Source organism: Acanthochromis polyacanthus, chromosome 15, assembly GCF_021347895.1.
Source record: "Acanthochromis polyacanthus isolate Apoly-LR-REF ecotype Palm Island chromosome 15, KAUST_Apoly_ChrSc, whole genome shotgun sequence".
Classification (NCBI taxonomy): Eukaryota; Metazoa; Chordata; class Actinopteri; family Pomacentridae; genus Acanthochromis; species Acanthochromis polyacanthus.
Window position 1 is genome coordinate 10,318,732 of NC_067127.1, and position 21,869 is coordinate 10,340,600.

Sequence of the window (21,869 nt, forward strand, 5' to 3'; positions counted from 1 at the left end):
TCTTATGTTGTTTCTGACCACACATGTGATTTTATTTAATGTTCTCTTCATGGTCATAATAGCAAAAAGGCACCAGTTTGATGTTGTATCCGATTAATTCAACTCCATGCACACTGCTCATATATGCTGAACCTTTAAATGATTGACTTACGTTTACATTCAGCAAATAAAAGAGCTCTTCTTCCCTTGTTAGAGTAGGTTTGCTGCCCTCTGCTGGACGGAAGGTGAAGCTTTGACCTCCACAAATGCAATCACAAGTGTTGCAGAACGTAGCACTTGATTCAGACAGACATTAACAAAACGATTCCTGAGCACCTGTTTTATTGCCACATATCACAGCTTCATGTTGGTACATTAAAGCGATATCCAAAGGTGAAAGAAGTACTCAGATCCTGGGTTTATGTGCCAATACCGCAGTGTGGAGCTACTCATTACAAGTAAAAGTCATGCATTTCAATGTATATACAAGTTTAATCATCAAAATATATATATTTTTTAAAAAGTACCAAAAGTTAAAGTACTCATGCTGAATGGCATCTTTTAGGATTAAATAAATGACCGGATCATAATTATTGATGCATTAATGTGTTCATCACTTTAATGCCGGAGTTGGTACTACTTTTTATAGTTCATTTTCTGGGCAGCTTGTAAATACCCCCTCAGGGATCAAAAAAGTTTTGTTTTCATCTGTAATATTCCATTATAATTGAACTGTTGATTCCGTTTTGCAAAGTGCTAAGTTATCAGATACCGTATATCAAAATGCAGTAGCGTGAAGACATTTTTTGTCTCTGAACTGCAGTGGAGTTGAACTACAAAGCTGCAGAGAATGGAAATGTTAAAACAAGTTGCTGTATGTAGGTATGCATGTGTCATTTTGTTTTCCTGTATTGTCACTTTAGGAAAATACCAGGCAGTCAAAGAGAATATTGTAGCTGGACTAGCATGTGCAAAATCGAGTGACATTTGCTGAATCCCACCAGAGCACAATGGATTTAAAACTACCTGAAATAAGCTAAATCTTTAAGTCTGTAGTATAAACACTGTTGAATGGATGAATGATGTGTTTCTAAACTACTGGCCTTGCAGCTTATTTTGTGGAAACATTTATTGACTTCAAATAATTTTTCAGTGAGTTTTCACAGAGTCTGAGGTTTTTGGGGGACACAGCAAATAGCAGCTATTAGTGGAAACATTGCTTAATTCCTGTAGGCATTTGTGCCATTTTCTGTTTTCTGTATTAGGTGACATGATGACAGGTGTTTTTAATTACCCAGGTGTTCCATATTGCATTATTTGTGCTGCTGTCGAAGCCAATCCCAAAAAACATTATTAACACCGGAGCAGCCAAGACAATGGAGACAGTACAGAATGTCTCTTCCTTTGACTTCAGTGTCAGTGTTGCTGAAATATAATTCCTTTTACCCGTCTATCTACAAATGAGAGCATACAGCCAAGGAGTGTTAGGCAAAGGGAATAATATAGTAATTCGTATACAGTATGTGTTTTTCTTTAACCATCATGATGATAATTTGTGGCGCTCATATCTTCTGCAAGGTAAAAAAAATTATAAATCTGAAGTGATGTGTTCAGATGAGGTTCATCTGAGACTCCCTGTGCTTCATAATTGTGCTGATTCTACCATCCACATGGGCTGGAAGTAGGATATTTAGAGATGCAAAGTAAAGCTTATACAGAAATTAGACAGATGCTGATTCAACAAGACTGCACATATGCACAGATTCCTAGCAGCTAACTTTTGCAATAACATTACCCGTCAACAACTTTTACCATCCCCACCGCGTTTAATTGAGTGTGGATACTATTTTCTTCTAATTAGCATTGAACAAAAATTAATACTAGACTGATGAGAACCTAATTAGATTTCCATGTAGGTAGTCAATGAGAACAATTAGATTATGTCTTTTTTTTATCTGATGGAGGTGTGGCATATAAAGCAAGAGGGTCAACAAAGTTTCTCCAGCTCCTAAGATTGTCCTGGCCGTTTCAGTGTTAAACAAAAATGTCTTTGTGTAGAGTCTCTTTCATACAGATTATGCTAATCCTAAGTGCTTTAGGGAAAGGATTTTGGTTCAATTCTCATCCAAGACACTTCTTAAGTTCTAGCTGATTGATGGGGAGTCCCAGATATACATTGTCATCTTCATCTCACGTGGTTTTGAAGTGTGAATGGTTGTGAGAGTGCCAGATGAAGACTACATTATATGTATCTTCTAAAGGATTGCATAGACCCCCTCTTTTGCTTAGTGATGTGTGTTCCAGGTTAACGTTGAGGACTTCTTCCACTCCTTCCACCAACCACTGGACAGTAAAGACAAATGGTTTGGAAGGGAGTGTTAAACTGGAACAACCATCTCTAAACATCTACAACATCACTTATCAGGTACCTACAATGCAGTCCTGAGATCTCTCTCCACAAGGTTCCACCACTATCTACATCTTCAGTCAATCCTAGTTTCCCAACCATTCACATTTGAGTCATAGCTAGTTTATGGGCCATTAGTCATTTGACTCAAGGTTGACAGTGTTAGATTAGATTTCTCATCAATCTGTTAGAGCTGAAAACATAAAACATCTCTTGGGTGAAAGGTGAGACATCTTAAAGTACTGAAAGGAGAAGAAAGTCTCTAAAGACAACCTCGGCTCCATCATCTTAGTACCATGGACAGTTGTGGAAACTGAGAATAGATATGTAAGATTAAAGCAAGCAGACATTTAAATCAGATAGTGATCCATAGTGGTTTAATTTTGCATGATTATAATCTCTTATTAAAAAAAAAATGTGTATGTCAGTATATGTAGCCCTGTGACAGACTGGTGACCTGTCCAGGGTGTCCCCTGCCTTCGCCCAAGTCAGTTGGGATAGGTTCCAGCCCCCCCCCCCCCCCCCCCCCCCCCCCCCCCGAACCTAGTGAGGATAAAGCGGTGTATAGAGAATGGATGGATGGATAATCTCTTATAAAAACAATCAGTTTCCTCAGTTAATGCAACTTATATCCAAGTCAAGTCATGATTCTGAAACTTCTATCATCATTTTTACCAAGGACACTCCAGGACAAGAGTGTTGCTCCTTGTGATGTAACTATAGCATACCTACTGTACGTCTACAGATAAACCACACCAGAACGGCTTTGGGTATCACTGTTGCCATGGTGACGGGCATTAGCGAAACTCCTTCCATTGCGTGTTTCACTGAAGTTCTTCTGCAGTGTCCCTTGGAGAGCTGTGTGGGGTTAATGCAGCTGGATGTTTGAGACATAATCCCTACGCTGCACAAATCCCCCTGATGGATTGGAATAAGGAGTTGAGATAAAAGGCTGAATTCAACATCAACACTGCCCACCGAACATGACTAACTGCATTCATAATTGATACATACATCCATAATGGATCAAAAGTTCTGTATAAATGAGAGATGCAGTCATAAGTAATATGACAGATCGCTGCTGTTGTTTCCTTTCCTAATCAGAGCTCTCATTGATCTCTCCACTACACCAGTATGAGCCCTTTGTGTTTTCATGAGCGCTGCAAAGACCCGCAGGGTGTGTGCACACAGATAAAGGTCTGATCGGTTTACTGGTGCCTTGTGCAGTATAATAACTAAAGTCCCTTGTACTGTACATCCCCACTGGGCATCTTACTTAATTGCATTTGTGCATCTCTGGGAAGAGGAACTGGGGAGACTGATGGAGCCAGTTTTCCTCACAGGCACCTTCATTAAGTGTTGAGCTCCTGTGTACATAACATCCACACTCACTGGGCTGTGAGATCTGCATCACCACGAATCTCTGCTCATTTAGAAATGCAAGAATCATAGTTTTACCCAAGGGCCTGGATGCAAGGGAGGCAGAGAAACAGATGAGGAGCTGCAGTTGGAATTATATCTGCATGTCTGAATGTGAGTAATGTGACTTCCACAAGCAACCACAACACTTTAATAAAGACAAAACTTAGAGCAAAAGCTCCAGTGACATCTTTAGTTTGTCTTACAAACAACCACCGCCCTCTGTAAATCTGCAATTAGCATATATTAGCTGATATTCCAACCTGTTCCAATTTAATTATGTGGTGAAAATGTATTTGTTCTTTTCTTACTACAGTTTAAAAACTAACAAAATGCTGTATAAGTCTGGTTTGGTTTGTCCATACTCTTCTCATTGGTTTACAGATCAAAACCTTTATTCATGTGCTATCATAATTGCACAAGAATGCCATAACAACTTAAAACGTGATGATGTGTGAGAGGAGTTTGTATTCAACTCAATTTATGGTCTTACAGTATTATAATCTGTATTTTAAGGACTGTGTACGTGCTCCTCTGTGTATAAATTACTATTTCTGAACTTTTCATCTCCACCTTGCCAGCATAATAAATTCTGTTCTTAAAGTAAGACAGTCAGACTTTTGATTGTTTTATTTTTTTATTGATCCATTCAGCATCAGTTTTTGTTTGAGAATTTATTTGCACCACCTCAATAAAGAGAAGGAGAAACTGCTGTAATATTCCTTATAGACAGCACAGTCCCACCTCCAGGGCCAGGTCTCTCATAAATCTGATCAATGTTTTAATCATTTTTAAGAAAAATGTGCTGTATTTTTGTTTTCAGTCAGCTTCAGCAGCATAGCTGAGATGTACATGATTGAAATGAATTTATATGAATGACTTTGACACTGATGACACTAAACTGTCCCAAACATAAGACACATAAGAAGACAGAAGAGTCAGTCCAGCTCATGTGTGTTGACTTAGTTAGATATGATTAAAAGAGAAAAGCTGAATTACAGGAGAATAACATTTGAAAGCACTATGGAATACTTGAGAACTTCACTGCTTTAAATGCCATTATGTTTTACATTGTGTTTTCCTTTACATATAGAACGATGTTTCCACCATAAATAAATGCAGAAATAAGCAAATTGGTGGGTAAAACTTCACCAGAATGCAAGAAATGAAGTGTTTGATGTTCAGCATTTCCCAGCTCTCCCCATTTAATGTGTCTTTCCCTCTGTTTAAATGAAAGCTTGACTTTTTTCTAGTTATGACTATAACAGTATTTTTGAAAGGTGCATTTGGAGTCAAAGTTTTCAAAGACTTTAAAGCAGTCATTTTTTGAACGAATTTACAAACTTGCTTTAACTGCCAGTGAAATACCATAGAGTCCTGTTTACTTATATTCTGTCAGGATAAATCAAAGCAGCACTGGTTTTAGTCTAGAGCTGCAGCTGACAATTATTATCAGTCAATTAATGTTGCATTTATTTTCTTGATTGAGGAGTTAAATGTGTGGTCTATAAAATGTCTGAAAATGGTGAAAAATGTTGCTGAGTGTTTTGCAAAGTTCGAGGTGATCAAAAGCTTTGCTTTGTACACAACCTAAACATATTCAGCTTATTATCTTATGTAGAAGAGAAAATAAATCAGAGTGTATTTAAATTTTAGAAGTTGGAATCAGAGATTTTAGACTTTGATGAAAATAGTGTGATTAATTTGTTAGGTGGCAACTTATTGATTTAATCGTTGCAAATCTATCTCCATCATCGATAAAGTAAATCAGGCGCTAGAGCAACATTTTTATGAAATACATTTTATAATTCTTTAAAATTAAATGTGCAATTACATTTTCAGGTGTTTTTGAAGCGTTAAAGTTCTGAAATGTGCTATATTTATTGTTATTATTATCTTATTTTATTATTGTTTTATGTTGTTTACTTTTTGCATATATATATATATATATATATATATATTATTTGCACTATTTGACACTTTGATTTCTATATTTATTTTGCTCATTTCTATGTATGTATGGATAGATAGGTAAGGTAAAGGTCTTAAATCTTGAATTTGTAACTAGGTGCTGGGTATAATTCCCCAGTGCCCACTAGGTGTCAGTGCAGCGCCGCCCTGCAGCTGTGGACGGGACAGGTTGCTTTATTCCACCTTTGCTCCACACTTTGGCTCGTTACCGTAAGTCCCTCTGTGCCGGACGTCAGAATACACGCGGAAAAAAGTGGCACAGCGAACGAGGAAGCTTTTCATGATTTAAAAACACTCAGCAAGTGAATAAAAGCGGCGTCTTATTGAGAGGGTGGCGATGAAAATACTAAAGTAAGCGTCGTGGGAGGGCGGGCCACCTGTGACGGCAAATGAGTGGAGGAGCGGCGAGTCGCCAGTCGGAGCTACGTGTCTCTCAGTGGGTGTTTTTGTGTTTCAGAGAGTGGACGCCAGGCGTTTAAAGTCCAGCTGGATTATCTGGAGCTTCAGGATACGTGGATATCATTTTTTTCGAGGAATTTCTGCACGAATTCAGGTAAGACACACTGAACATTACACCACCGTTGCACTGATAGAGAAAAACAACTAGCTTGTTTTTTTTTATATTGCACTTTATGATGTTTCCACACTGTCCCCACAGTAAGTGTAAATATTTCTTGGCCATATTCTTTTTTTTTTTTGTGAATGAATATTTCTCAAAATACAGTATATGCTTTCCTGTACAGCCTTTCTGGTATGTTGTCCATTTAATCGAATATAATTACCTGCCCAGTTCAAACAGGTGTTCTCTATCGTGTGTCAAACCGGCTAATTACTGCACAGAAACACCCAGTGACCCATTACACGCCTCTGTGTTTATTGCATCGAGAGAAACCTTCAATCCAGTTATCAGCAGAGATGTGGACAAAGCCTGTAATTTATTTAGAAAACACATGCCACAAAGCCAGCAGAGCAGCTCTGATTAGACTGAATGAGCTTTGAACACACACTGATGGTTGATCTTTAAAAGATGGGTGACCAGCGGTCCATTGATGCTGTGTGTGATGTAATCATTGGGCCTGTAGGGAAACTCCGTGAACCCACTTATCTACCTATCTATAAAAACATTAGGACTCGAGTGTTTGATACTTTCTGGTCAGTCATAATTATGCTTTTATGATGACTTAACCACTGCTTTTAGCTCTGTAGACTGCTGCAGACTTTTGGATTTAAGTGTGTGATAGACCTTTATAAAAACAGGCAGCTCAGTCTGAATTCACCATGCTTATCAATGAAAAGATGTCTATTTCATCTGCAAATACTGTGTAATTATGGAAACAAAGTTCCATATTGTTAATATATGTTTGCACTGGAATGCGAAAATGATTCAACTAGCTATCACCTGTTAAATTAGTAATCAGCTTGAGTGATTTTCTGATTGAATATTTTCTTTTTTTTAACTTCTCTATGACAATAAACTGAATATCTTTGGGTTGTGCATGGAGTTAGACAATTTAGGATGTCTTTTTGAGCTTTGGGAAGCACTGATCATCATTTTACACCATTTCCAGACCAAACAACTAATCGACTTAATTGAGAAAATAGTCACCATGTTAACTGGCAGTGAAAATAATCACTAGTTGCAGCCCTAATTTTCCCTCTATTGAGACTTCCTAATAGCTACACATCTGTCTGTCCTTGAAGAGGAGTTCCACCTCTGTTGTTCTTCCTTACATTTATCCCTTCTTCTGTATTGTATTTCTTTCTTTTTTCTTTGAGAACCTTCCTCGCCAAATTGAGCATCTAAGGACTGAGATTATCGCACCTTACAGATTGTGACGCCCTCTGAGGCAAGTCTTAGGAGTTAAGTTACATATTGTAAATAAAATTGACTAATCTTGAGAGGTTTTTATTTCCTAAACCACTTTAAGACATGTCTAAATTGACCGTAAGCCTCCCATTTCCTCAAATGAGATTTGTAATGGTTGTTGAGTCTCTCTCTAGAGCCGCAAAAATGATGAATTTTAGACCTTAAACTAAACTGTCGGGGCATTTGGGCTGCCGGAGCCACACAGCGAGTGGAAAGACTTACAAAAAAAGCTACGCAATTATAAATAATGGCATTTCAGTAACGCGCTGGCCATACACAGCTTTGTTTATTTTGTTGTATTGTCAAAAAAAAAACCCTCCAGAGTGAAAGGTGGGTTTTAAAGCACCCAGTGTTCCATTCACAAAGTGACTGTACAGATTATAGAGCTGCAGTCTGGAGAACAAACAGAGTTCAGTACAGTTGGCTTCCTTTTGTCTGTCTGTGAAACAAGAGTGTTTTAAAGCAGTCTGACTGTCACTTGAAGCACAACTCAATGGTTGCAACTGTAATCTTTTCTACCATTTGTCACACAGGCGCATATTCAAGTCAAAACACAGTTTGGAGTCCTTTGGGACAAATGTTGTCTGTTGATGGAGCTGTCACCGCAGCGCTCCAGTCTCTTCTATTCAGAGCAGGTTTATAGACACTGTATAATTGCCTGATAAAATCCATTTCCCTCAATGAATGTCACGGGACAGAGAGCTCGCAATGAGATCAGGAGGCAGACAGATTAGAAAGGTTAGGTCGTGAGCCGTGGAGCGACTGTCGCTTCCTCTGGGCCTGAATCATTTTAATTTTTACATCTCTCTTTCTGCACTGCCTCAAAGTTTTGACTGCTGTGTTCAGCGGCCAATTAACAATTGAACGCTTCTGCATTCAGAGTTACTCCGAGCAAGTCAGGAATAATTGATTTTAGATGACAGAGAATTGGGAATGTGACAATTACTGGCGCTCCCTTTTCACTGCTGGACCTTCTCGCAGTATTTTACCTCTTTGCTTTCATATCTCCTTTTCTCTTTCTGTCATTTTGCTGTTCCATTTCCATGTGAATAGACCCCTATTCCTTCAGAGATTATCAGACCACATGAGGACCACTGTGGCTGGCTGACTGACTGAAAGGATTCACCCCATGACAGCCCATTTGAGTGATTTGGTGTGCATGAGTCAGATAAATGAGCCCCTCAGTGCACCTCCTCAGCCACCTTTGAGAGGAGCTTAGACAAGACTGGGAGGGCAGCTGACACACCTGTACAGGGTTTTGAGTTCAGCAGAGAACTTGGAATATTTGGTGTCCTCAGAAGCTATTCTGGGAGCAGCACAGAGTTGTAAACCCTGTGAGAAGTTAACATTAGCAGAAAATGTAGTATTCCCAATTGGCTGCACTTGAGGAACTCATAAAAGCAGCTTTGCTTTCTGTGAGAGGCTTTTAGGTGATCCTGAAGTTTATATTTCACAACCCCTAGAGGACTGTTAAGAATTCTTCAAGTCACATATACTTTACATTTCCAAACCATAAGCCGCTGCTTCACTTTTACTCCAGTACAGTAAAAATATCCCTTTGCAGAGACTTAAAATCCATCACTGTGAAGATTTAGTTGACTGCGCTTATATCCCAGACTTTCTTTTTTTTTTTTTGTTAAAGTAATAAATTTGCCACCAGGGACTGTGTTTGATACGCCTTCTATCTCGTGTATTCTGGGAAAATCCAACATCTCAAGCTTGAGAGTCAGCTGCAGGGAATTTATCTTTTTAATACGAGTGTAAATAAACAGCAATTTTGCGAAGAAATTAATCTTAATTATTTTTGCTGTGTTTTTTGTGAATTGCTCTTTTTGTCCACAAGCCAAAAGTATCAAATGTACAATGATGAAACAAACATCTTGTTAGTTAATTACAAATTCACATCGCCCTTTCCCTGACATTCTTGTTAACTTCTTGTTTTTATTGTTTCTTCCTGACAACATATCTATAGATTATAATACTTTCTGTCTGCTGGCCCAACATAGATTGATTGTTAGAACAGCCCCGACTCACAAGTGCATTACCGTGCAATTTTATTAAAAAGGGGAAAAAAATGTAATAAATGTCTAGTGTGATGTATTATCTGTCTCACCTTTATTTTACCTACGTCTCCTGTAGGTTGTGCAGGGAAGCTAAATTAAACCCACAAGGAAGGTAGAAATTTAATCTAAAACTTATTTAGTTTGTCTTAGAAAATGCGCAGCAATAATGTAAAGTAAATCAGATTTATTAAGGGGCTAAAGCGTGCAAAATCACCACTATGTTCTTCTTAAAATATTAAAAAACAATAAAAATGGGATAACCCTTTATCACCCACCAACCTGAAAACATTAGGACCTAAAGGTTTCAGTTACATTTGATATATTGTGTATATTCTTGTTCTGACATTGCATGTTTAGGTTTATATTCTTGTAGATTTCTGTAGTACTAGCAGTCCATGGAAGTCCTGCATAGCTCCAATGTCCTCTGGGTGTAATAATATATATGTTTAAATGTATAATACATGCAGTGATCCTGTGATTCCTTGTCCTACTGCTGCTGTCAACATCACATTTAGTAGCATCCCTCTTGTCCACACCTGTGTTTTGCCGTGTTTGTCCGTAACATTATGCAACGCTCAAACCAGCCGTTGTCATGGTGTCAGCCCTGAGGGACTGCTGGGACTTTCTGTGAGAGCAGTCTCTTGTACTAATGGCTTCACCTTTCTGCCTTTTTTTTTTTGCTTTTTCCTTATTGTTGTTGCATCCTTGCATGTGCGTGAATTGATCTGGGTCGTGCACCTGTCCGTCAGTTTGCGTCATAGAAGGATCAAGCGGGCTCTCTGGACGTTCAGCTCTTCAGGTTGCTGGAGGCGAGCTTTGTTTGATAGAAAGCACTTAAGAGTGTAACTGTTTACATTTGGAACTGGGAGAGGAGTTGGAGTGTGTGTCTGTGTGTGTCTGTGTGTGTCTGTGTGTGTCTGTGTGTGTCTGTGCGTGTCTGTGCGTGTCTGTGCGTGTCTGTGTGTGCGTGTGTGTTTTCTCAAAAGAAACAGAGAGGGAGAGTAAGGCAAAGAGAGATGTCAGCATTCCCCCAGATGAAATTGGATCGGGTTGGTGATGGTCCACAGAGTGTCTGTCGGTGTATTTCCAGTGTTGGTGTGTGCGCTGATGCATGGGATACACACACCTCCACCTCCCCTCACCACCACTCCTTCCACTCCTCCAAAAAGGGGTCTTATTCTGCTGGAACAACATTGGCATTCATATCACAACACTCACACGTCTTAGAGATTATCATATTCCACAATCTTTCCACCCGTAGGATTCGGCTGCTCTCAGGTACGTCTGCCTGTTTGAACGAGTCTCACGCCTTATCGATCGACATTGCTCCACATCGCAGTTTAATCCTCAAGTGTTTGCTCGTGGTATCGGCACGTAGCTCTGTTTGACAGTCATTGTTTGGTTAATGATATTTTCAGTCTTGTGTTTAGACTCGGCAGCAGCTGCTCACACACACCACGCTCTCTGCAGCATGCAAAGGCAGCCCGGTCTCACAGAGCAGCATTGATCTACAGAAGCTCCCACTATTTTATTAAGCGCGTGTACTTTGTATCTCTTTCACATCTCTGTCGTCATCTTCGTGTAATCCTCAACATCAGCTTGTTTAATGTGTTTGAACTCTGCTGCAGCAGCTTTTCTTCTCTGCTCAACTTCTCCTCTGACTTTTTCAGGTGTCACAGACTGCTAATGCTGTTGGCTTTGTGTGTGTTCTATTTTTTTCAGGTGTCTTCAGTCTTCTCTACAGCACAGTGAAAGAGGCTGCCAGTGTTTGTGTGTGTGCGTGCAGAGGTGTGTGAGTCACAGGGTGAATATGTTTGTGTGAATGCCTTTATATACATATACACTGTGGTCGGACAGCGTTTGTCCCGTGACGCGCTCAGTGGAGATGCGTGGAGCTCGATCCTCTGTGCTGCAGCTTCTGCTGCTGAGCTGCTGGTGTGCAACGGTGGCCGGTTACCCGTTCAGGACGCCGCTGGACCTGGACGTGACGCCACGTGTCACTGTGTTGAGCAGCGGTAAGGACGGACACAAACGCAGATGGTTTTGTGCAAAAATAATCAGTTCGTGGTGTATCTCATTACTGCAAATTTGTCTACAGTTCAAAATTGCTTGATTGTTCCCTGAATCGCTGAACTATTTCAAAGTTAACATCCACTCCTTTAATGGAATTTTCTGCTTTTTTAGGCGCCACTGTTTGTCTTTCTATAATATAGTAATGCAAGGTGCCTTGAGAAGTCTCACATAGGGTGTCTCTATGTAGATATAATTCAATGAAATCCAACGTGTGAATAATAAAAGCTTATACCAAGTAAACCATAAGACCCAAATGCACATATGAGACTTCATTTGAAAGGTAAAGACATCTGGTTTCTGACAATAAGCTTGGTTAGCATGTGACTAAAACACACCTTAATCTACACCAGTTCAAATGTGTCACATTTAAATACCAGTAACTAGGAAACACAACTATGCAAATCACCTCATTCATCTACATCTTGTTGACCTCACCTGTATGAAATTCCAGACCTCTAGACCTTAACCTTTGGCACGGGACTGAACTGAACCTTTGAACTGTGGAAAATCTAACCAGTTTAACAATGTGCCGCTTGTCCATGCTGACAAACGTTAAGCTGCTTTGTTCAAATGAGTCACCAGTGACATTATGACATTAAATACCTGAAGATGACTCATGTTTGAGTGACTCAGTATTCACGTAGTGCTTTACATTCAAACAATTACAATAGTAGCTGACAAGTTTTTCACAATAGACTTTCACAAAGAAGCTCTTGATATGTTAATTTTCTTCAAGATTTCTGCAGCCTCTGTCCTCCAGTTTTCCTTTTTTTTTTCTTCCTCTCTTTCACTTTGTTGCATCCCACATTATCCCTGAGACTCTTCTCACTCCTCTCGATGTCATTCATGTGCACACACGGACTTCAAATATACACTCATCTGCCCCTTCTGTCAGCAGTGACGATGTTTCCTTATCAAGCTGTGATTATTATTCACTTTGGTTGCGAGCGATGGCATGCAGCCTGAGGTGATGCAGAGACGGAGGCAGATGAGTGAAGTGCTTACTCCTGGATCCCTGGAGTCTGACACCACTAGTTGAGAAGCACCGTAACCATGACAACAGTTGTACTATGGCGCAAGACGGTCGTATACAGCATTTTTCTGTTGTGCATGTGTGGGGAGGCGTGCATCATTAAAGCAGGACTCTTATCTGCTCTTGGACTTTATTTGTTGATATGCAGACGTGTGAAAGAAATTTTCTCACATCTCCACTTGGACACAAATTCGCTTCTTCTACTAGATCCACTTGTAGAACAATATCCCTGTTTTTATCTCATTTTCTAAACAGTTGTCTTTTTCATAGCACATCGCCTACTTACACTCATTATCTGTCTTCTCTCCCCCGTTACTCCTCGTGATACGAGCCTCTCTTGATACCTTTATCTCAGTTTTTGTACATCAGTCCAGCCTGCAGGCCCTCCTACATGACTCACCTCCTTCTCTGCCACCCCATCGCTCTCTCATCCACTCCCCCTCCTCTAACTCTCCCTCTCTTTGTCTTTCAATTGAAGCTCTTTCTCTTTGTCTTAACTTTTCTTTATTAGTTTGTACTTTTCATGGTTATGCTACCCTCTTTTTGTTCCTTTGTCCTCCCCAGCTCCAGTCTTTGTTACTTTTACTTTCCTGATCCTGATGAGAGAACTTCGATATGCAAACTTACCCCTGATCCCTTTAATCGCTGTGTTTCTTATCAACCTCAAGGCAAAGCCTCCAAACCTGTGTGGGGTGGAAAAATTACGCATCTACGCACACACACCGTCACACACTCACACCAGTTCTTTCTACACTGGAAGTTTGCTTTTTCTCTCCTTGAACAAGGTAAAAAATTTAGGGGAGGGAAAGGAATATTATGTTAAGGATTATAAATTTGATTGATGTCAGCATAATTTTTATTTCCTGAAAGGCTAATAGCTGGAAAAAGGAGGGGGAGCAGGTTGTTTAAAAAGAGTAAAAACTGATAATACATCTAAAAACTATATTACACACCCTGATTTTCAATTGGAACTGCTGAGATATCAGGCAAAAGAAAAAAAAAAACTGTTTCGTAATTCATCTATAATTATGTTTTTTTTTTGTTTTTTTTTTTACTTTTTAGCAATTCTTCTCAAAATACAAATGTATGGAGGTGGAGACAGAGTTAGTAACCATATCTGTACTGTTTGTGGCTTCAGTGTTGGAGTATCAATGAGATAGATGCTGGTGCTGGACTTTTTTACGATGTTATTGTAGCTAGGTTTCTCATTCACTTTTCACACACTTTTACACACCAGTGGAGGCGGAGCTGCTGCTTGCCTCATCAGGGGTAACTTAGATATTGAAGGGTTGGGGATCGAGCCACCTGAAGCGTTTTTCACCATTATTGTCAGTGTTGGTCTATTGCAGCACCCCTATTTCCACCTGTCAAAACTTCTTACACTTTGACAGTCAACATGTTTAACTTTTCTTTATTCAGTACCGACAGCTTGTTTGCACGTCAAAACACTCTGAACCGTAAACAGCCCTGACGCTCGAGACTGTCACGTCACAATCTAATACCTGGAGGTTCAGCGTGTGTGTTTGTGTGCGTTTGTCCCTGGACACAGTGTACCGTGCAGGTCAGCTGAGTCCCCTCCAAGTATTTGCTCAGTAAATAGTATCATCTGGGCTTCTCTCGCTGCCGTGCTCACACCTTTTCTTTCCTTCCAGACGAACTCAAACGTACCTTTTTTCTCGCACGATCTCATATGCTGAAGCTAAAATGTGCTTTGGGATGTTGTCTCATTGTAATACAGCCCAGATAAATCTCCTGTTGCTGCGTCATGCTCAACTTGGTTGTTTTGAGTTACGTGGCTCCAGCTGTCAGGCCCTCACACACACACACACACACACACACACACACGGACACAGGCTATTGCGTGTCGTTACGCTTGGATTACACCGAGGAAGTGTAGACATTGTCTGCGCCATAATGCATCGTCCTCACCCACAATGAGACACTCACATCACGTAGGAAAACTTATTGTTCTGAAAATCCCAGACAGATAATACTCTTCTTCCTCCTGCTGAGAATAACGGGGGGAAAAAAAATCGACACCTGATCGCCCAGGAGCATCTTGGGATGGGAACTGACTGCTGCTGCTGAAGTGAGCAGAGAGGATTGTGTTTCTCAGCAGCTGATAGGAATCTTAATGACAGCTTACTTGATAACCATGCAGTCTTCAGGGGGAAGTGGATCGACTGAGAACGCAGGAAGTCTGACACTTTTCTGTCTGGCTACCGTGCTCACTGATGGGCATGAAATGTGGCTATCTTTTGTGTTGATGTGGCTTCATTGCTGTCGAAATTGCGCTACAGCTGATAGCGAAACATGCCCAGCATCAGCCATGTCAGATGTTTTAATTAGACTTTAAATTACGACTTTACGTAGTCTTGTTTAGATGTTGCTGAGATTGCCAGAGGTTCTGTTTTTCCACTGATGTACGTGCATGTGTTGACACTGCTGCAATGTTTACCCAGGCTTAGTGGAGCCCTGATGGATTGTATGTTTAGAACTTACGTAACTGTCCAGCATCTCATGACTGCTGCAGACAACTTTATAGCGTGCTCTGTTAGTGTGTGTGTGTGTGTGTGTGTGTGTGTGTGCTTGTGCTGCACAGTACAGAATGTCTCTCTACTGCTGAGTGTTTGTGGGACTGAACCTCATTAGTATTGTGTTCTGTCAAACAGATGCATCCCAATATAGCCCGGAGAGCTGGATGGGGCGACATGTACACAGAGAGAAGAAACCTCAAACCACAGAAATCCACAGAAAGTAGTGAGGGTCTGGATGTTGTGTTTCATAGCCTTCTTCTTCCTTTGTCAGCGCTGTGTGTGATAAGCGCAATCCTTCTATTGTTTACAGTGGAGATAAAATGTAATGTCTGACCATTGCTACTGTACGTAAAGCAAAGAAAAGCTGATAATGCTGACAATCATGATGCTGGAATCATCAAGTTTGTGGTATTTTTAGCTGTACTATTGAGGACTGTGGTTTGTTGGTCAGCTGCTGTGCTGCTTTAATCCAGATTGAAACATCTTGGACTTTAACAAGCTTGAATTTTCTGTTTGGTGGTTTTGAATGTTTTGAAATTTGGTAAATATATTCACTTTCGCTGACACTGCTCTGGTATTGTTTAGCTATGTTCTTTGTTTGTATATGCTTGTTTTTCTGTTCCTCTCTTTTTCCTTTACTCTGCTTATTTTTTTTTTTTTTTTTTTTTGCAGAAAAGACCTTGATCTCAGACTGTGTATTCCACTCAGGGTTAAATGTTAATATACTTGAAATAGTATTCTGGTTTTTAAAAATAAAGCTATAGATGGTTTTCCACAGCAGGAGCTTAGGAGTCAGGTACAAGGTAGCATGAATGTTTACAGGAACTCTTTGTTTCCATTGCAGTGTAGCATCCAATAGCTTCGACTGCACTGTTTCTGAAATATATAAAAATAGTAATTGCTGCACATTACTCCAGTTCTATGAAACAGAACAGTGGAATGTTTATTTTAGCTTATATGGTAAATGTTACATCGCTGATGGCAGTATTAGAATGAATGTTATTAGATGAGGACACTGAGAAGCCAGAAAACATAGCACTTATTTAAAGTTTTGTCAATCAGTGTTGAGGCACACAGCATTTTTTCAGGGCCGCTCAGAGGTAAAAGCCCGTTGTAGATGCTTTTTTCGCCCCTAAAAAAATCCCCAAAAGATGTTCTACAGGTGTAAAATAGTCTGTGGAAAACAGCTTTTTCCACATTTTAGCCATTGTTGCACTTCGTATTTACTACAAAGAAATGTGAGCGTGCTAACAAGCTGACTTAAGATGAAGATCATTTTAAACATTAGTATATTCGCACTGTCATCTTGAGCATGTTACAAAAAAGATTTACAGCAATGTCTAAGACACAGAAAATAATGTCATAGGATAGAAATCTGCACATTTTGGTGAATTTTTATTAATGAATTGTGACCTGAATCATTGGGGACTATTTCCTGAAAGGTATTGTATTAAATCTATTGTGTTTTTTTCCATTTTGTTATTGTGTTTTTCTTATTTCTAGCTAAACGCAAGGAATTGTGAAGCCCTGTAAGGTTTTCTGTGCAGCTACAGTATAGTCAAGTTGAATAGAAGAATTTTTCTCTCACAGTCTAAAAAAAGAATCTCAGAGATTAAAGGAAGTCCCTCAGAATCAAAGAACAAGGTCTTTTCACCACTTTGCACCAGCGTTCGAAAATAATACAGCAAAAAATCCATCACAGAAGATGAAATTCTGTTTCACCCTTTATTCTCATGCTGTCAAGTTAGATTGAAAAAGCTCTCGCTCTGGAGCTTTTAATATGCCCCTCCCTGGTGGCTGTGACTTTCTAAAGGCATTTAGGGAGATGTATTTCTGCATGAATATCCAGTGTATGTGGATTTTTTTCAGAATCTTTTGCTAAAATTATCACATAAATTGCTTGTCAGTTCATGTACGCATTGCAATAATCAGACCTAAATCACTACAGCTAATAAAGATGCCAATTTCTGTAGTGTTTTAGAAGACGTGATTGTAAACGGAGGCTTTTTCTCTGAAAAATGCTATTTGTGAACCTATGGTCGTTCCCATAGAGACAGACCATAATCAATAGCAGCATTGGACAGTGTGTGCGCTTAGATATACCCAGGTGGTAATGTGTGTAGACGCACAAAACCATTTGTATTGTCCAATATCACACAAAGACGCCTAAACTGGGTTTTTGTCATCATCTTTCTCCCACTGACTCTGAATGTGTCATCTTTAAAATTTCACCAATCCTCCTCTGAACGGAAAATTATTCCAGATATCAGACCACTGATTCAGCCTCTAAAGAAAGGAGAGCACATGTGTGGCATATTAATGGGTATGATGTATTTTGTAAGGGCATTAGGAGCTTCTTTGCATAAGTAGACGTAGCAGAAGGAGTGTCAGGGGGTTATAAAAGGTCACCTTCATTAACGATAAACCCTCTCCTCTCCTCTCCTCTCCCCTCCCAGGTCTCCAGGGTTGCAGGCGTTTCCTCTCCTCTGCAGTCAGCTACAGCACCATGTTGCTGGAGGCTGACAGTGAGCGTCTCTACGTCGGGGCCCGGGGGGCTGTGTTCGCCCTCAATGCCTCTGACATCTCAGCCAGCTCTGTTCTCTCTGTGAGTTTGTTTGTTTCTGTGTTCTGCCGTATCTTTAACGCTGCCACAGCGTCATTTGCATTTCACAATGCAGGAACTTTGTGAGGCAACGGCATTTCTTTTTGAGGCAGAAGTATTTATTTTTCCCCTGTCACCCCCTTGTGTGTTTCTGCATTTGTGTGTGTGTCGTCATATTGTTTTCAACACAATAACTCACAGCCATGCTACAGGAGCAGCTCACTGCATACAATAATGTATTGATGAGAATAAAACTGAAGAACTGACTACTGTATCTTCTCACTGCAACTTTAAATAGATATAGAATCCATATTAATGTCATCCACGTATGTTAACACAGAAGCAATTTCTAATTTATTCAGTAATTAGCATAACACAATATGTACCTACCAGCGTTGCCAGTATTTACCCTATTTTTTAAGCTCTGTTTCACCCTCTGTACCATCTTTTTGCTCCTGTCACTCTAGTGTAATTTCCTACAAGTTTATGGGGAAAAAGCAAAACCATGGCTTGAACAAAATGGTGAATCTACACTGCTGTTCATAAGTTTGGGGTTATTTTTGAATGAAAAGCATTTTTTTTCAATGAAGATAACATTAAATTAGTCAGAAATGCAGTCTAGACATTGTTAATGTGTTAAATGATTATTTTAGCTGGAAATGTCTATTTCCAAGCTTGTCTCTTATCTGCTCAGTGTAAACACTGCCTGCAGTTCAGCTGAAAACAACCCAGATTTTATTTTCATGTGTCTGTTCATTACAGACAAGTCAGGCATGGCTTCACAGTTTCGCTGAGGAATGCTGAATATTTAGTTTCTACATAATCTGATTAGTGTAAATAGTGTTTTTTACCATTTAAAAAAAATAAGATGTCGAGAATAAAGTAATTTTAATAAAATATCATAATTGGGGTCCGAGCACCGACTGTGCCGAGGACAGGCGCTGCATGGGGGCAGCATGGCTCAGTGGGTAGAGTGGCCATCTTGTAACTGGAAGGTTGCCGGTTCGATCCTTGGCCCGTCGAGCTCATGTCGAGGTGTCCCTGAGCAAGACACCTAACCCCTAATTGCTCCTGATGGGTTGTGGTTAGCACCTTGCATGGCAGCTCCCACCATCAGTGTGTGAATGGGTAAATGTGACATATCATCATGTAAAGCGCTTTGGATAAAAGCGCTATATAAATACAACCATTTACCATTTAAGGGGACCGACTGTCCAAGGCACCGTGGTGCCGAGGACCCTATTGAAACCTTAAGGGTTATTATTATTTGAGGTTAGATTTGGTTACGTTTTGTGACAGAATGTTCACAAAGGTCACAGATGAGTCGTTCAAGGACCATTGAAAAGTTGAAAACCTGATGATTTATTTTCTGTTTTCACAGTGTCTGGCTCTAGGAAATTGTCATTTCTCCATTTTTTTTTGTAGAGATAATATGAATTTCAGCTCTACATGTGGGGTTTGGGATTCATAGGGTTTAAAATTTGCCAAATGCAGCATTCTAAAACTTTATCATTTTGTACATATTTTTGTCATATTTTGAGATATTGTCTCTTAATTAATGTTTGTGGGTTGAAGTTTGGGATGGCAGTCTTATCCAAGGGTCTGTTTGAACAAAGAGTCTGCTCGAAGTAAGATTCTTTTTAATATTCCAGGTTCGTGTAACTTGGTTGAGAATTGTGAGAGGATTTGCCCCAATCCCCCATCTTATTATCATCATTGTCAGTGTCAGACCTAATTTTTGATGCTATTTATGTCTGTAATTCATTTATCTGGTGTCACTATATGTGTGTGTATATATATATATATATATATATATATATATGTATACATCTTCTCTGAATAGTCTATACAGAATTTTACATTGTCAGTTATGGGTCCCTCATTACTGCACTGAATGAATGGCTGTGAACATGCCAGGAGATAATGCTTGTATGTCAAATAATTGTAAAATCTTTAAAACCAGACCGTATTTTCAGTAAAAAAAACATGTTTCCTTCTGTATAAGTATAGTTTCCATTATTTATAAAGAAGACGTTGAGCTTTAATTGGGGTCTTCGTCTTTTTCATAAGTGTCTCTAATGAGCTGTTTGACCTTCATCCAAGAGGCTTCTTCAGTTCTGAGTGATGGAGAGTCTCAGGTATTTATTCTCGCTTCCAAATTACACGGCTAATGACCCATTAACAACCGCTATATGCCTCAAGGTGTGAATGGTTGTGAAACTGATAGGTCACGGATAACTGAAAATGTTATTGGTGGTGAAACTTTTTGCAGAGAGATCACCAGACTGCATTATAAGTTCCTTATAAATGTTATCGTAGAACCCCTCCTCTGTTCAGGGATGGCTGTGTCAGTTTAACAAAGATGTCTTCCTTCACTCCTCTCTCAAACCATCTGTCTTCTCCATTCAGTTTCATTTCAAACTTAGCTTCAGGACTTGGATTCAATAACATATTCTCATCATTACCTCCGGTAACAACAGCTGTCACCAAATCGGCAAGAGCTGAAATCACAGCTTGATTATGATTTTGTCCTCAGCTGGTTACAACACCATAGAAACTGAAAAAACGTCATTGACTTGTCGAGCTGTTTTGTTTACTGCCAGTTTGTTTCGTAGCTGGCGACGGACTGACATTAAGCTGTTATGCTAGTTATGGTAATGTCTATGTCATGAGGTATAATTTGCCGGTGTGTGTGTGTTCATTGCAGCCACTCCTCTGTTTCTTGCTAAACTGTAAATGCAAATGAGCTAAGCTGACTTTCTTTACTACAAAAGAGACAGAATTCCTAAAGTATGACGTGTTAAAGCAAAAAAGAAATCCATCCATCTGTTTATCTAATGTAAGATCTGTGATATATATTTCGCCAAAGATGTTGTGTAAGTCAGTGATATGAACTCATCCATCTTGGAGTGTTCTCCTTCAGTCTTACTGTGTTATTTGCCATGTTATAGATTGAGTGGGAGGCCTCCCCAAACCAGAAACGTCTCTGCCTGCTCAAGGGAAAAGACAACAAGGTAGGCACTTAGTAGTTCTTTCAGTCTGTCCTTCCTCTTCATCTTTGTGTTTTATTCTCTCATATGTATTGATATTCATTCCTCACTCTAATATATTTTATTCCTTCTTCTTTCAGACGGAGTGTTTTAATCACATCCGCTTCCTCCAGAGGTTCAACTCAACTCATCTCTACATGTGTGGGACTCATGCCTTCAGTCCCCTCTGTGCATTCATAGTATGTTAATACGTAACACACTCAGTTCTTTCTATAGCAGTGCAAGTACAATATTACATGCTGTGATATTGCTATATATTTTAAAATGTACATTTATTTCGGATCTCAAGTTGAACCTACGTGTTTTATCTCATTACCTAAATGTCGTTCCCTGCGTAGGATGAGGAGAGGTTTGTTATTTCATCTCAGCCTGAGGAGGGCAAAGACAAATGTCCCTATGGCCCATCGACAGGTTACACCGCCCTCATTATAGGTAAGCTGGTTTAAAAACATTTGTAAGTCATGTCCGTTTAACAACTGAAACACCTGACAAACTGCATCTTTCCTTCAGACCAGCAGATATATACGGCTTCCCAGTATGAGTTCAGGAGCTTTCCAGATATCCGCCGCAACTCTCCATCTCCCACACTAAAGACAGAAGATGCTCCCACACGCTGGCTGAACGGTGAGTTATTCTCCCAGGATGATAAAAGCCCTTTATATCATGTTTGTAGATTTGGTGAGACAGAGCGCTAACTTCAGGTTCTCCTCAGCAACTTACACACTGCTTCAGCTTCAGTGGATCAATAATGCATTAACTTTCTTTACACCTACTACTGATTGCTCCAGTAATTCTTAAAACAATACAGCTTAGTTTTACATGAACCGACAACTGTTTTTAATTTTTTTTGTCCCAGTCTGTCACTCCA

General features: G+C 39.7%; 1 protein-coding gene across 3 annotated transcripts in view; it reads left to right on the top strand.

Annotated features, from left to right (window-relative positions):
• The first annotated feature begins 5,976 nt into the window (after positions 1-5,976).
• Positions 5,977-21,869, top strand: part of LOC110948541 (semaphorin-4G-like) — a 28,115-nt gene continuing 12,222 nt past the window's right edge. Inside the window, exons 1-8 of one of the 3 annotated variants that reach the window (XM_022190110.2) lie at positions 5,980-6,127; positions 6,234-6,329; positions 11,429-11,721; positions 17,806-17,954; positions 20,903-20,965; positions 21,082-21,180; positions 21,340-21,433; positions 21,512-21,625. In XM_022190110.2, coding sequence (XP_022045802.2) covers positions 11,529-11,721; positions 17,806-17,954; positions 20,903-20,965; positions 21,082-21,180; positions 21,340-21,433; positions 21,512-21,625 — 712 coding nt within the window. In that variant the 5' untranslated portion in view covers positions 5,980-6,127; positions 6,234-6,329; positions 11,429-11,528. Of the gene's footprint in view, positions 6,330-10,706; positions 10,985-11,428; positions 11,722-17,805; positions 17,955-20,902; positions 20,966-21,081; positions 21,181-21,339; positions 21,434-21,511; positions 21,626-21,869 lie in introns of those variants that run through there. The other 2 variants (XM_022190108.2, XM_022190111.2) reach the window with 2 other exon arrangements.